General features: G+C 60.5%; 3 protein-coding genes across 5 annotated transcripts in view; 1 reads left to right on the top strand and 2 right to left on the bottom strand.

The window, feature by feature from the left end:
• Positions 1-8: 8 nt before the first annotated feature.
• On the bottom strand, positions 9-3,753 carry ABHD15 (abhydrolase domain containing 15). Its single transcript, XM_007452442.1, has 2 exons — positions 2,821-3,753; positions 9-772 (listed from the first exon to the last, which is right to left on the bottom strand). Exons 1-2 carry the CDS (start codon positions 3,699-3,701, stop codon positions 247-249), a joined length of 1,407 nt encoding a protein of 468 aa, XP_007452504.1. The 5' UTR covers positions 3,702-3,753; the 3' UTR covers positions 9-246.
• Positions 3,754-5,891: 2,138 nt separating this feature from the next.
• Positions 5,892-9,819, top strand: TP53I13 (tumor protein p53 inducible protein 13). Its single transcript, XM_007452443.1, has 7 exons — positions 5,892-6,107; positions 6,300-6,368; positions 6,605-6,646; positions 8,245-8,373; positions 8,510-8,710; positions 8,812-9,367; positions 9,449-9,819. The coding sequence occupies exons 1-7, from the start codon at positions 6,036-6,038 to the stop codon at positions 9,559-9,561; spliced, it is 1,182 nt and encodes a 393-aa protein (XP_007452505.1). The 5' UTR covers positions 5,892-6,035; the 3' UTR covers positions 9,562-9,819.
• A 400-nt stretch (positions 9,820-10,219) lies between these two features.
• Positions 10,220-14,312, bottom strand: part of GIT1 (GIT ArfGAP 1) — a 15,703-nt gene continuing 11,610 nt past the window's right edge. For 2 of the 3 annotated variants that reach the window (XM_007452445.1, XM_007452444.1), the window contains 10 exons: positions 13,804-13,915; positions 13,542-13,675; positions 13,281-13,433; positions 12,939-13,169; positions 12,788-12,841; positions 12,512-12,598; positions 12,308-12,381; positions 12,020-12,202; positions 11,827-11,890; positions 10,220-11,634 (listed from right to left, as the gene is read on the bottom strand). In XM_007452445.1, coding sequence (XP_007452507.1) covers positions 11,422-11,634; positions 11,827-11,890; positions 12,020-12,202; positions 12,308-12,381; positions 12,512-12,598; positions 12,788-12,841; positions 12,939-13,169; positions 13,281-13,433; positions 13,542-13,675; positions 13,804-13,915 — 1,305 coding nt within the window. In that variant the 3' untranslated portion in view covers positions 10,220-11,421. The remainder of the gene's footprint in view (positions 11,635-11,826; positions 11,891-12,019; positions 12,203-12,307; positions 12,382-12,511; positions 12,599-12,787; positions 12,842-12,938; positions 13,170-13,280; positions 13,434-13,541; positions 13,676-13,803; positions 13,916-14,312) is intronic. The other variant, XM_007452446.1, reaches the window with a different exon arrangement.

Raw genomic sequence — 14,312 nt, forward strand, 5'->3', positions numbered from 1 at the left:
TGCTGAACCAGGATGAGTTGGCATGTGTAGAGCAGGGCCTGGGCAGGAGTTCTGCTCAGGGGCAAATGAATGCCTGCTTGCTGGAAGTTCCATCTCTTTCCAAAGACCAGTTTAAGAGAGAAGGGGCTGAATCAGGGGCAAAGAGCTGAAGCTGCCTGCCCCATTCAGTCCTCAATGGCTTTTCAGGACTCAGCCATGCCCAGCTCCGTTCTTCCTCGCAGGGCTGGCGGGTTCCTGGGGCAGGTCTCACCTTGTATATGATCTCTTCCAGCTAAACATCTCCTCCAGGTTGGAAGAGGGAGAGACCTCCCGCTTTGGCAGGGTTCCCCAGCGACGCCGGCCCCCCAGGAACGAAACTCGGCGCCTGCTCAGCCCTTTCATCCTCTCTTCCGTTCGGAAGAACTCAGTCAAGGCCCGGAAGTACTCCAAGATGACCTCATGGCTCCAGGCTGGCAAGGGCTCCTGGCGCAGGAAGCCACAGTGGCCTCCGTGGCGGCTGAGCAGGAGGAAGAAGTAGGGGTTGCTGTGAAAGAGTTCAGTTGGCAGAAAGTGGTTTGGGGGCCCGCACACAGGATCATCAGCGCTACAGATGCATAGCACAGGTACGGCTGCCTCGTCCACATCCCGGAGGGGGTCGTTGTGGTCCCAGTAGGTGTCCCAGCTGATGGGGAAGCTCTTGGTGTGGCAGAAGAGGGTCTCTTCAAACTCTCGCAGGGAGCGGCTCCTGAACAGTTTTCCAGTGTCCACTGTGTCCTCCAGGGCTGTGGCGTACCTGGCCGAAAGAAGTTGAATGGGGAAGGAAGGAAAGAGAGGAAAGAACTGGAAAATAAATTGACAGCAGAAGTTACAGAGTGGCAGCCCACAGGCCAGATTCTGACCACAGAGGCTTTCTTTGGCCATATAATGTATTTAAAAACTTCCATGTCATTGCCATCAGTTAAAATCAGGAGATTTCACATAAAATGCATCTATCTGGCTTCTCAAGGGAAATGGGGAGATCTGGCAACATGGGCTGGCATGGCAACAATCAGGGAGGGTATTTTCTCCCTCCTTCCTGTGTTACAGTTTCTACCAGGACAGTCATTCATGGCATTACCTCCCCAGCCCTGGGGCAGCATTTGACTTTACAGCCGCTGAGTTACTGCAACAGCTCTCCTCCAGACCTCATCTTCTGACCCTCTGTAGGGAACCTGCTATGAAATGCCACCTCGTGAACCTCTCTTGGAAGAACTCAGGGGCTCAGACTATCCAAATCAGCAAGTGACATCCCCCAACATTAACATCTTACTTTAAGTTGTATTAGTTTGTTTGCTTTTTTAAAAGATAATATGCTATCCAGCTGATGACAAATGAGTGTGTCCTTGATCAGTGGGGCAGGTATTCCTAGAGAGGGCTGAGTGGCGGAGGAAGTGACTGGGAGTGTAATTAATTGGGTGAGGTCCCAAATGGGAGCCTGAGAGCAACTGCTCTGGGAAAGAGGGACATCTTTGCTGTTTCCACCTCCCTGGAGAGGGCCTGGCACCCTGACCAGGAGGCCAGGATGGGCAGCTCAGTCCTTTATTTGGATTAATTCAGCCTTAGCCAGCTGAATTTGGATAGGTGTTTCCTGCAAACATTCAAAGAGGCTTGCCCCAAGTTGGCAATCCCAAAATTCCATGGGCAGGGCAGTTCCTAAAGGCCCAGGTTTCCTCTCCACTTCCCTTACCTTATCCTCCAGCTGGTGCCCAGGGTCAGCACTGAGGGTGGTCATTTGGGGATGGAAACTGGCAGTTAAGCCATGTGAGAGTACCTTGCCCCTGGACTGTTCCAGTGGCTCTGGGTTGCCATGGTAGCACATGGGCTGTTGCTGAGCTCAGGGTTGACCTTCTTAGAACAGGAGGCAAAATAGGGCAAGGAAAGAAAGAGAAATCACAATTGTCACCATGTATTGGTGCCAGGCCCCTTACTTTCATTATCTTATTTCATGCTTATAACCACCTTGGGAAGTGGTTATTATAAACTCCATTTAGCTGAAGAGGGAAGTGAGGCTCAAAGGGGTTAGCTAACTTGCTGGAAATTCAGGATTTGAACCCAAGTGGGTCTGACCCCACATCCCAGGTCTTTCTGCCACACCACACTGCTGCCATCATGTCTTTGACCTCGTTCTTCCATCTCCTAGGAAAACAACAGTGTAAGTAGAGGCCTGGTTATTTGCTGTGGAAATGTCACTCAGGCCTTCTCAGTGGAAAATTCTCCCCTGTCACCCTGGTGGTAGATTCTTTTCTTTTTGGAGATTAAAAAAAATGTTTAAATACTCTTAAAATTTTTGCATTAAATATTGAGTATATACCTGGGAATATGCAAAACATCTGTCAGGTCTAAAGAATTTTAATCAATCAAATACCACCAAATTTCTGATTCCTGTCACCTCCAGGCTCAGAGGAAACATTCTGGACAGATAACCAGTCACAATTGCTTCCAGAGCCCTCTTTGCTGATTTGACAAGCTATGGACTAAGCGATGTACGTGTCAGGTGCTGCCTCTTGTGGCGGGTGGGGCAGGTGCTCAGGTTGCTAGGACACGGTGGGGCTGAGGTGAGTGAGGCCAGGGGGCCCCAGGTCAGGAGTTCCTGCTCTAGCTAATGATGCTGAGTCCGTCTGTGGCTTTTAAACCTGCTTCCCTGATTCTGTCCAGACTAGAGGGTTTGGACGCTTCAGGAAGTGTGTGAGGAAAACTTTGCCCAAATTGCTCTAAACCTGTTTGATTCAAAACCAGGCAGAGCCAATTCTCAGCCCCAAACCTCTATTCCCCCATTGCTCGTCTGCAGCCGCCGTTACCCACCTGCTGAGGGCGATCTTCTGGTGGAGCAGAAAGCCCCGCTCGTAGGGCCAGGGCAGGCCGGCCTCAAACCACTCGCGGCAGCATAGCACCGGCGAGATGCAGGCTGCACCGGTCATGTAGCTGGAGGAGCCACATTCGCCCAGGTAGGACAGCAGCAGCGCCGAGCCTGAGCCCTCGCTCACCGCGAACAGCGGGGCTGCGGGGTGTCGGAAGCGGATGTAAGTGATGGCCTCTTTGAGATCAGACGGGTCCCCGAAAGGCTGCAGCCGGGGGCTGACCAGTGGGCAGCCGTGGTGGCCGCGACGGTGGAAGATGACCGGGTAGTAGCCGCGCTCCAGGGCCAGCAGGCAGAGGCCGAGCACGTTGCGGGTGAGGCGTCCCCAGGCATTGGGGATCACCAGCAGCACCGCCGGGAGGCCCCCAGTATTGGTGACCCGGCGGCCCCGGGCGCAAGGTCCCACGACCCAGTCCAGGGCCACCAGCCCGTCGTCCGCCAACTGCAGGTACTCCCGGGCCAGATCGGACCCCGGCCCCACCGGCAGCACGAAATGGCAGAGGGTCTGCAGGTGGGGCCCGGAGAGCCAGGAGCGCGGGCCCGGCTCCAGCGCTGTCGAGCGTCGCAAGGCGCGCAGCAGGCACTGGGCCAGCGCCGACGGCTTACAGATGAGCCTGCACCCGCCGGGCAGAGGCTCACGCCCGTCGCTGAACTGGTCCGCGGGGCCTGCGCCGTCCACCTCCTCCTCGTGGTCTTGGCCCTGCGCCCCCGGCAGGGTCCTCGCTCCGACGGCGCGCCTCCCGGGGCGCCGCAGCAGCGCGGCGAGCAGGCCAAGCAGGGTGAGCGCGGCCAGGAGCAGGGCGAGGGCGGCGCCCCACGGCGGCATGGCGAGGCCGGAGAGCCCCCGGCGGGCGGCAGCGGCGGGGACGTCCCCTTGGCGAGCTCTCCGCTCTGGCCGCGGCTCCGCCGGGCCGCGGCGGCTGCCCAGGGCCCTCCCGCGGGGAGGGAGGGGGTGCACTCCGGATTGGCCGCGGCCCCGCAGAGGCAGCCAGTTCGGTCCCGGCTCCCCTCCCCCTCCCCCCACTCCCGCCCACGGCCCTTTGCACAGTGATTGCGACAAGCAGGAGCAAGAGGTGAAAGGAGCGGAGGCCACGGGGAGGGAGCGAGGACGCGCCGGCGAGACGGAAGGGAGTGGGGAGGGCAGCAAGCCGAGGAGTGGGGTGTGGGGGGCAGAAAAGTGGGGAGACTTGGAGACCGAGGCTTGGGGGACGGGGATGAGTCTCAGAATCCTCTGCCCCCACCCCTCCGTCCCGCGTGGTGTGTAGGGTGTGCAGCTACCGGGGAGACCTGCGTCGCTGCGCCCTCAGGGGCCTCTGTTGAGAAGTAGCAAAAGGGAGAAGTGACTAAACCGCAGCTCCCGGCGCGGGCTCCCGGGCTTCCGCGGGGCGGCTGCAGTGCAGCCGGAGCCACCACCCGCACCTCCGTCGCCAGGCTCGGCTGTGCTCTCTGACCTCGGCGTTTGCCTCGGCCCCGCGGGCACCCGCAACTGCGCAATAACCCGGCCGGGCGGGGGTCCGGCTCAGGGCCAGCGAGGGCCAGGGCCAGCGTCGTGCCCCGACCGCGGGTTAGCAGCAGGAGGCTGGAGTGCCAGGGAATGCTCGTTCCCTTGCCTGCATTAGTGCGCTGTGCCGATACCCCGGGAGCGTGGGGCTCCCCTGGAACCTGGCTTCAGGTAGAGGAAATCCTCAACACCGTTCCCCAGGAAGGACTTCCCCAAAAGAAACAGCCCCAAACCTCCGAGAATAGGCTGGAGGAAAAGACGCACTCAGGTGCCCTTGGAGGGGGATGCCTATCACCCCGCGACCCGGCCGTGGCAGGGGATAGATGGCAGTCCCTTCATCAGCTCAATAACTGGCAACTACCGGGGAATGGGGGAAGGGTAAGAAATACCCCTTGCAAGTCACAGCTATGTGGGAGACGGTCTTGCTCTATTTCAGAGTTTTGGGCTGGGCATTTCTACTCTCATCCTCCACCCACTTTCCCGTCTTTCCTCAAAATCCTGAGCCGGGCCAAGGAGAAGGGCACCGGGGAGAGGGCGGCAGAGCGGGCACCCGCTGCAGGTGACGTCTGGCCAGCGCTCCCTGCTGGGGGCGAGGCCTGTGACTCCACCTCACGGTGACCAAAGTCTCCCTGGGCATCTGCTGGTCCCCGCTGGGCTAATTACGAAAGCGGAGGCGGAAGTGGGCAAGAAAGCAGCCCCCAGCCCGGCTCCAGCTTCCTGGGACTTCTGGGTCTGGGGAGCGTGGAGGCCTGAGACCCTTGGAGACTCCTCCGGGTTCGGGCGCTATCTGCGAGGGCAAGAGTGGGATGGGATGAAGGTGTAGCTCTAGAGTGGGGACCCTCTTCCTTCTGCAGCTCTGACTTCAGGCTTCGGTCCCCCTTCTAGATGCAGATCACATTGATAAGTCTGAAGCGGGTTTGCCGAAGGAGCGGACCCGTCTCCCCTCCTGGGCCACCCAGTTCACAGTGGAATCCCAATTCCCGCCCTCCTCCCCGCTCCAAGATTCCACCCAGGAGCTGCAGCTGCGCCCTGCAGGCCGCGGAGACCCGCTGAGACGAGTGCCAGGGCGAAGGAGGTGGTCCCGCCTGCCTCGCAGCGCTGCGCGCAGGGGTTGAGGACGCTTGCGCGTACTGTCCCGGGCTGTGGGCGGGCACTGGGGCGGGGTTCGCCTACAGGGTAGGATTAGGGCACGGGTTAGTTCACAGTGGAATCCCAATTCCCGCCCTCCTCCCCGCTCCAAGATTCCACCCAGGAGCTGCAGCTGCGCCCTGCAGGCCGCGGAGACCCGCTGAGACGAGTGCCAGGGCGAAGGAGGTGGTCCCGCCTGCCTCGCAGCGCTGCGCGCAGGGGTTGAGGACGCTTGCGCGTACTGTCCCGGGCTGTGGGCGGGCACTGGGGCGGGGCGGGGACCCGGCGAGAGTGGGCTGGAGCGGCGGGGGCGGGGCGGGGCGAGGCGAGGCGAGGCGAGGCGAGGCGAGGCGAGGGGAGGGGCGCGCGAGCCTGGGGAGTCGCGGCGCGCGGTCTGGGGTCGGGGCGGGACGGCGCGCGCGAGCCCGGGGTCTACGTGGGCACGCGGACGGCGTGGGTACGCGGGGGTAGGGCCAGGCGGCGCGCGCTCCCTGGCTTGCTGGGCTGCGGGCAGTGCTGGGGCGGGCCGGGATGGCGCCTCCTCCGCCTCCGCCCCAACTGCTGCTCCTGGCGGCCCTGGCGGGGCTCCTGGGTCGCAGTGAGGTAAGGCGACCCGCTCCCGAGAAGGCTTCGGCCCGGGATCTCAAAGCGCTTTGCCAAAAGTTCGTGCTGGAAGGAGTGGCGCGCTTAGAGGGGACTAGGAGTTCTCCCCTTGGAGGGCTGGGCCTGGGAGGGAGAGGGCAGAGCCCGCGCCGAGGCCAAACGCCCCAGCTCTTCTGCGCCTTGAACCCACAGGTGGTGGCTGAGCCGGCGGAGGAGGCGGGAGCCCGTTGTCCCGAGGGCCTGTGGCCTCTGCCCCCACAGGTGGGTGCCTGGAGGGCGGTGGGAGAGAGGAGTGTGAAGGGGCAGCCCAGTCCCGCCCTGGCCTCGCGGCACCTTCCACAGCCACCCTCTGAGCACCTCTGCCGGTTCCTCCGGCCCTCAAGCCACCAACGTCTCCATTCCAACGTGACGGCACGGGCCTGCTGTTCTCTCCCCACCCCCCCGCCACCCCCAGAGTCCCTCTTGGCCTCTAAGCTCTCTTCTCTCCCCCTGTATAGGTGTCGCCAAGAGTGACCTACACACGGGTGAGTCCACGGCAGGTAAGTACAAGCAGAAGGCATCCTCAGTGTCTGCACTGGAAACAGCGACCTCCTCGCAGGCTTTCTCCACCTTTTCTGCTCATCAGCTCCATTCTTTACCACTCCCCCCAGTAAGAGGCAATGTTCTTAGTCCCAGGACAGTGAGCCACAGGCCTTGGTCCTCTGCAGTGCTTGTCAGGAATCCTGTTGAGTAGCTGACTGTGTGGGCAGGAGGCTGCAAGGGAAACTCTGAGGGTAGTAGGAAAAAACAACCTGTGCTCCAGCTCTGCTGTGTGACTTTGGAAGTCTCCTGACTTCTCTGGGCCTCATTTTTCTGTAAGAGAGGTTATTAGTAACGTCCCTCCCCATGAGGAGTTAACAAATAGTGTGGGACAGCACTTTGGAAAATAGGAAGCTGTAAGGAGTGTGTGTACCTCAGGTTACCAACCAAACTGTGGGTTCACCTTGTGTGGCTGCCTATTTTCATTGCCAGTGGTTGGATAGCTTCTCTGTCCCTTTGGTTTTCCTTCTGAAATATCTATTTTTTTGATCCTTGTAATAGCTCCAGGCCAAAAGAGCTCATGCCACCCACCTGATTCCTTTTCCCAAACAGCCCTTTCATTCCACTGTTCAGAAACCAGTGGCTCCTTATTTCTCGCCTTATCATGGCCATACTCCCCTGTCTAGTTTTTCAGGCTCTACCTCGTTAAGTAAACCTCATCCAACCTCCCCACATCTTTGGTTCCTCTCGTTTTGTTGGTCTGCTCACCACACATATGAGTTCGAGGCTTATTCCCACCGCTGTACTTTTGCACCTGCGTATTCCCCTCAACACCTGGCGTATCCTGACTTGAAGGGGGCAGCTCCCTGCCCTCCTGCCATCCATCCCCATCCATCTTCAAAGCCCAGCATAGGAGTCAGCTCTCTCTTGAGACCTTGCCTGATCATATTAGCCCTTATTTATTCATCACCTTCTCCAAATTTGTGTAATGCTTATAATCTATCTCGTAATTGAACAACTAATCACTTTTGAGTTTTATTAGTTTGTGCTTTCATTTGCATCAGTTCTGTTCCCCTGAGTTTCCTTTGCATTCCCTGCAAGCGGAGTCCAGGAGTTCTCTTTTGGCATCTCCTACAGCATCTGGCACAAGTGCTGAGCGTTAGGTCAGCTCAATCAAAGACCTGAGATTGTGCACCTGCTGCCTTTGTGCCCTGTATTTGGATGCGTTGGGGAAATGAGATTGAATATATAGATGGGGCAATACATAGAAGAGCTGGTCTCTATTTGGGGGGTGCTTACAGTCTAGACTGGGACCCTGTAGAGCCACCGTGGCAGGTCCAGAGAAATATAGCTGGAGAGTGTGGTTAACCACGCACGCTGTCACAGAAGTTGTGAGCTTTGAGGGGTGGCAGTGCATGGAGAGGAGGGATGAAAGGAGTGCTCAGAGGCAAGAGGGGGTGCACGCCAGTATCCAGGGCACTTTGTCCTTTCCTGAGCCCTGAAAGTGGAAGGGTCATCTGGCCATCCTGGGAGTCCCTTTAAGTTGGCTCCCCAGGATGGGAGAACTTGGGATTCTTAGGGAGGGACCTGGCTTGATGTCTCCATGCCTTTCCTCCAGGCTGAGGATGTCAGCTTCCTCTACCATCCCTGTGCCCACCCCTGGCTGAAGCTCCAGCTTGCCTTCCTGGCCCACATTTGCGTGGCCCAGCCCTTACTGGCCCCTGACTCCAGCCTCACCCAGGATCGGGTAAGTGGTTGCTGAAAGGTGGTTGTCTGGCACTGGCAGGGGCTGCAGCCCCACGTGCAGGGCAAGGGGAATTCAGGGCCTCCTCTTGCTTGCTCCCCATCTTTGTCTTAGCTCTAACAGTTACCTCCTTTCGTAGCCCCTGGTACTGGCAGCATGGGGGGTGGCACTGGAGATGGCATGGGTAGAGCCAGCCTGGGCTGCCCACTGGCTGAAGAGGAGGAGGCGGTGGAAGCAAAAGAAGGAGAAAGCATGGTTTCGCTCTGACAGTTTTTCTGGGCCCTATCCCTTGGTGCCAACACCGGGCAGAGGGAGGCTGTGCCGGAGAGGGTGCGTGCAGGTGAGGGGTGCTGGCCAGGCTTGATGGTCATTGGGTTGGTGGCCCAGGGTGGTGGTGTCACTGGGCAGGGAAAGGGTGACTGCTGTCTCTTCTCCTCTTAGGCCACGGCTTTGGCCTTTACTCTGCGGAGCTGGAGGCCCCCAGGTGTAGAGGTGGCATCTAGAGGGCCTAGGCAGCTCTTTCCTAGTGGTGCCAAGAGGCGTGGGCTGCGGGCTGCCCTTGGTCTCCAGCCCACCGCCTCAGCCCTGAGGTTCCGCTCTGTTTCCCCACGGAGCATGGAGGCCAAGCAGCCTATGTTGGGACCCCAGGGTGCAAGGGATAATGCCCCATCTGTGCCCACCGGCCCACTGCTGCTTGGTGGGCCTGGAAGCAGTGTCAGCTCCAGGCTAGAGGCTCAGGCGCCCAAAGGGCAAAGCAGCCCAGGGGTCTGTGCCTGTCCAAGTCAGGCTTCCCCGGCCGCTCGGGCAGCAGCACCTCCGCCAGCAGCCCGGGGCCCCACCCCGCGCACGGAGGAGGCCGCCTGGGCTGCCATGTCCCTGACCTTCCTGTTGGTGCTGCTCACCCTGGCCACGCTCTGCACGCGGCTGCACCGAAACTTCAGGCGTGGGGAGAGCATCTACTGGGAGCCCACAGTGGACAGCCAGGACACAGTGGCTGGTGAGAAGCTCCCCTCCTCACCTGCCCCGCCCCGCTCCCCATGGCTTCCCTGCCCTTGACAGCTCCCCACCCTGCCCATAGCGGTGCTGAAGCGGAGGCTGCAGATGCCCCCTCGCCGGGTCAAGCGCTCCCGCCGGAGACCCCTCCTCCCGCCCACGCCGGACAGCGGCCCGGATGGGGACAGCTCCGAGTGACCTGCCCCAGCCCTGCCACTGTGGCAGGTCCGGCTCCTCCTCCCGCCGGGAGGCTGCGCCACGTGGACCGCGCGCAGGGCCGCCCCCTGGTGGCCAGATGGCGCAGTCCTGCCTAAGCGTTGCAAAAGGGCTGGTCCTTAGTGTGTGGTTTGCTGGGAGGGATGGAGAGGGGGAAAGGGAGGAGAGAAAAAGGAGCTGTCTCAGCCTCCGTTGCAAAAACTCCGTTTTTCTTATTAAATTATTTTAGTAGAGCCTGGAGTTGAGCTTGTGCATCTGCCACACAGACTACCTCCCACCCAGGGCATTGTCCTAGGCCATTTGGGTCGTGTTTGAGGTAGGGGGTTTCTAGTATCAAGTTGGGCACTCACTGGCCTGTCTCCTCTTGCCAGCCTGGCCTCAGACACTGGGGTTTAGTAGCGTGATAGACCCCTCCCACCACCAGGGGTGAGCAGGTGGTGGGGATGGTGGTGGTATTTACTGAAACATTGTTATTTCCAGGACTCCTCTAAGAGATGACAGGGGCTTCCCTTCCCTCAAGTACAGGGGCTGGAAGAGTCGTGGTCTTCACTTGCTTCATACTTTTGCCAGGTTGGTCTTTCTCCATTTCACGTCTGCCACCTCCCCAATCCCTCCCACAGTTCCCTAAGCATCAGAAAGGGCACATGGTCACTTATTTATTTTTGATACAAATGTACATGACACACATCTTGACACTCAGCCCACCACCACCACCACACAGGTAGAGCCTGGCCCCCGGGACAGAAGTGGGATGGGGAGAGGAGCTGGTGGGCGCTGCCATCTGCCTCTCAGCCTTCCCAGGCTGCAGCCCAGGCTCCAGGGACCCAGATACTGCAGGCACTGGCCTCTCAGAGGTTACAGGGAGGGGGCTCTCAGCTGAGTCAGGGACCCCGGGGAGCCAGCCCCAGGCTCAGGTGCTCAGTTCTCTGCCCCAACCAGCACGATCCCCCTCCACAAGGGAGGGGAAGAGAGATGGAGCCAAGTGGTTTTCCTTTTACGTTCATAGAGAAAGGGTATGAGTGGGGGGAACAATGAGGGGAGGCAGAGAGCAGGACCCCAGCTGGTTACCCCGGGAGTCCCTAGCCCCAGGATGGGGGAGAGGGGCCAACGCCCAACACGGGTCCCGCTGCTCTGGTCCCCTCACCCCCCTCACAAAACTCCAGATGGGCCAGGCCTCCGGAACGGCACTGCCGCCCCGCACACTCACACGCAGGCACGCAGGGACACTCAGTTACCACAACGTTAAAATTAAGGGGTGGGAGAGAGGAGAGAGAGAAAAAAGAAGACTTTTCCAGTGTTTGCTGCTGGGGACCCCAGGAACACAGGTTGGGGCCTGTGCCTTAGGCTGGGGCCGTTTGGCATTGAAGGAGAGCAGCAGGGGGCTGGTGGCTACAGGGTGGGGACATCCACAGGTATTATGTACAAGGGGGGATGCCCCCGCTCAGCCCCCAATAGGGCTGGACTGGCTCATGGGGCTGGGGTGCATGTAAGGGAACCACCCCATTTGGAGTGTACCCACCCCACCCTTTGCTGAGGGTGCCCTAGAGGGCAATGGGCTGGGAGTGACGCCTTGCAGGCCCCGGCACACTAGAGGGGGAGGGGATGCTATGTACAGGGAGAGGTGCATGGAATGTAGGGGACAGAAGCTCCTGTCACCTCACCTCCCCATCCTTGGGGGCTTGAGGGGGACGGGCACCAGGGCACTTGGCTGCCAGGAGAGAGTGGCAGCACTAAGGGTACTTGTGCCAGCGGCTCTGTTGGGGTGGGGATTAGTGTCTGGAGTGGCCCAGCTCCCATGGCCAGTGAGGTCCCAGGGTGCGGGTGAGGGTGCAGGGAGAGTGGTCACTGCTTCTTCTCTCGGGTAGTGATGGTGACCAGCTGCTTGGCAGCCTTGGCGATGTCGTAGGCGCACTGGATCACCTGCTGAGTCAGCAGCTGGAAGTCCACAGGGGCGCCAGGCTCCGGGGGCACCGTCTTCCGGCACTCACTTTGCAGCCGGTAGGCGCTGGCGTTGAGCAGCCGCAGGGAGCTGCGCACTGGCTCCAGGGCTGGCCTCTGGAGGGAGGGCAGAGGGAGTTGGGGCAGAGGGAGTTGGGCCTTGGATTTCAAACCACGAGCCATGATATGGCCCAGTGTGTCCATGGCTCCACTCAGGTAGTTGTCAGATTCTCTACACCTGCCCAGCCCTGAGGCCCTGCCCCACCCTGAGGTGCCGCCCAGTCCTGCTCCCCTCTCTGGCCCCTGTACCTTTGGGAAGAGAGAGGCCATCTCAGTCACAGCCAAATGGATCTTTTCTGAGCACGGCACAAAGCTATGGGGGGAGGGGAGGGTAATTAGGAGGGCTCTCAGGGAAGGTTCCCAGGGACAGTGGAACACTGGTCCCTCTCTTACCCTCTGCAACACCCCAGAAGCCCATACAAGCCTCCGCCCACCTCCATACCTGTCATGCTTGAATTCCTGGGCAGCCCGCAGTAATTCCTGAATGTTCTTGGTGACCTGCTCCGTCTTCAGGATGACATCCTCTGTGCTGGGAAGCCCAGGGTCGAGGTCTCCATCCAGGCTTTCCAACTCCGGGTGGAAGTCCTCTTCCTTGCCCAGCTCTAGAAACCTCTTCCCTTCCAGGCTGGGGTTAGAGAGGGGAGAGGGAGGCATTCCAGCTGTGAGGCCGCTTGCCTACACCCTCACAGACGCTCAGGGGCCACTCACCCCCCTCCCCCGGGTGCCTCACCCCAGCAGCGGGTCCCCACTTTGCGTGTTCTCATAGTCACTGTCTGCGCCGCTACCATGGCGGGAAAGCTTGCTCTGGAGGGGTACAGGGAAGGGGTGGCAGGTAAGGTGCACGTTCACAGACCCCCGCCCCCCCCCCCCCCTATCACCTCCCAAACACACATCTCACTCAGCCCATCCCTCGGGCCCTGGGGATGCACATTACCGAGTGGCGACTTCCTTCCTGGGAGCACGACAGCAGTGGGGAGGAGGGAGTGAAGGGCACAGCTGAGGCCGATACCCCCTTCCGGACCTGAAACCCAGGCAGGGCTGGAGTCAGTCTCCTCCTCCCCACCACCCACCTTGCGGCTTCCCTGCAGTGAGACTGGGACCATGTGTGTCTAGTCATCCCTGTGCCCAGCGTCCAGCATAGAGCCTGACACCTACTGGGGCTCACAACCTATTTGTGGGAACGGACCCACCTCCCTCAGGCGCTGCTTACCCGGTAAAGGCCAGCAGGGACGTGCACTGAATAGATGGCGTCATCCTCCAGCTCCTGGGGGTGGCACAGTGGGCGTCATGGAGGGCCCTGCAGTGGTCCCAGCCCCGTCTCCACCCCCCCACCCCCACCCCGAGGCCCGTAGGCAGCTCACGGTGCTGTGGAAAGGCTGGAGCCGGGTGGTGAGTTCATCCCCAGGTGGGCCTCCAAAGGGCTTCAGGGCAGAGCCCGGTTCATACATGGAGAAGGCCTGGCGGTCTCTGCGGTGGGTGCTCCCGCCAGGCCCCATGGGCATGTGCTCCGCTCGTTCGCTGGGTAGTGGGGCTGTGGGCACTGGCCCCGGCGGCTGCCGGATCTGCAAGTTCTCGGCCTGCAGCTTGTGGATCTGAGAGTGAGAGTGGCGTCAAGACACTCCGGATGCTCCAGGCAGCACCACCACCTCCAGGAGGGGGTAACTCCTCCCCGCACTGGGGCCCTGGGAGGCCCCCATCCTCACCTCCCGCTGCAGCCTCCGGAGCTCATCACTCAAGCTGCTGTTGACTTTCATGAGCTGCTGCACCTTTGCCTCGGAGGCAGCCAGGGCCTTCTTGAGCTCCAGGTACTCCTGCAGTGTCACGGCCCCGTCTGACAGGTCTGAGGAGTCCATGCTCTGCAGGAGGAGACGTGAGCTGGTCAGTCCTCTTGTCCCCAAGGCCCCGAGCTACGAGAGGATGGAGCAGGGCCTTGGTGGAGGCGTGGGGAGGGGCAGCACTCAGACCCGAGCACGGTTGTTCCGAGTGGCACCGGCGCTGCGCAGGGGCTCCTGGTCTGTGTCCTCGTCTGAGGCCACGCTGTCGTAGTCGTGCTGGTCGTCCAGGTCACTCTGGCTCCGCACAGACAGCTCGAGGTTGTCTGAGGGCACAGGCCTGTCACTCAGGGCTCACACGGCCCATCTATCATGCCACCCCCGGAAGGGAGCCATGAGAGAGAATATCCTGGAACAGTGCCCACCACCGCGCCCCCATCCACGCCCTTCCCACCTGTGGGGCTGCTCAGGCTCTTGCCCTGCTGTCTCCGCTTGGCCTCACTGAGAATGTCGATGATCAAGGTGGCAAACTCTCGGGCATTAAAGCGGGCCAATTTCTGTCGCCCCTGAGAGGCAGAAAGGGCCAGGCCGGTGTGAGAAGGCCCTTAGGGCTGACACACAGAGATGGGGGGACAAAGCAGCCAGGACAGTTGGCTTAACCACAGCTAAAACGTGCCAGACCAGCTCGCTGGGCCAGGGCAGGGGGTGGGGAATGACACAGATTTGGGGTGCCTAGGGGAGCTCTCAGGAAGAGGCTGGAACACCCCCCCAGGGGGCTGCTCACCACGTGCTCGAAAGAACAGCCTCCTCCCCATTCCCAAATCCCAGAGCCAGTGGGGCCAGGGAGAGGCCTCAGCCAGGAGTGGGGAAGACTCGGCCCAGACAGCAGCCTGCCAAGAAGGGCAGGACCCATAGAGCTGGTAACCCCAGGAGGGGAGATCATCGCCCCAGGCCCCCCCCGCC

The sequence above is a fragment of the Lipotes vexillifer genome, unplaced genomic scaffold (genome assembly GCF_000442215.2).
Source record: "Lipotes vexillifer unplaced genomic scaffold, Lipotes_vexillifer_v1.1 scaffold216, whole genome shotgun sequence".
NCBI classification, from domain to species: Eukaryota; Metazoa; Chordata; class Mammalia; order Artiodactyla; family Lipotidae; genus Lipotes; species Lipotes vexillifer.

What these genes read in the sequence shown, in the direction of transcription:
- ABHD15 (XM_007452442.1), bottom strand. Translation starts at nt 3,701, where the DNA reads ATGCCGCCGTGGGGCGCCGCCCTCGCCCTGCTCCTGGCCGCGCTCACC. An exon ending in CAGAAGATCGCCCTCAGCAG is followed by an intron (nt 773 to 2,820) that starts GTGGGTAACGGC and finishes TCTTTCGGCCAG; the next exon opens with GTACGCCACAGCCCTGGAGG.
- TP53I13 (XM_007452443.1), top strand. Translation starts at nt 6,036, where the DNA reads ATGGCGCCTCCTCCGCCTCCGCCCCAACTGCTGCTCCTGGCGGCCCTG. An exon ending in GGCTCCTGGGTCGCAGTGAG is followed by an intron (nt 6,108 to 6,299) that starts GTAAGGCGACCC and finishes TTGAACCCACAG; the next exon opens with GTGGTGGCTGAGCCGGCGGA. An exon ending in CAGCCAGGACACAGTGGCTG is followed by an intron (nt 9,368 to 9,448) that starts GTGAGAAGCTCC and finishes CCCTGCCCATAG; the next exon opens with CGGTGCTGAAGCGGAGGCTG.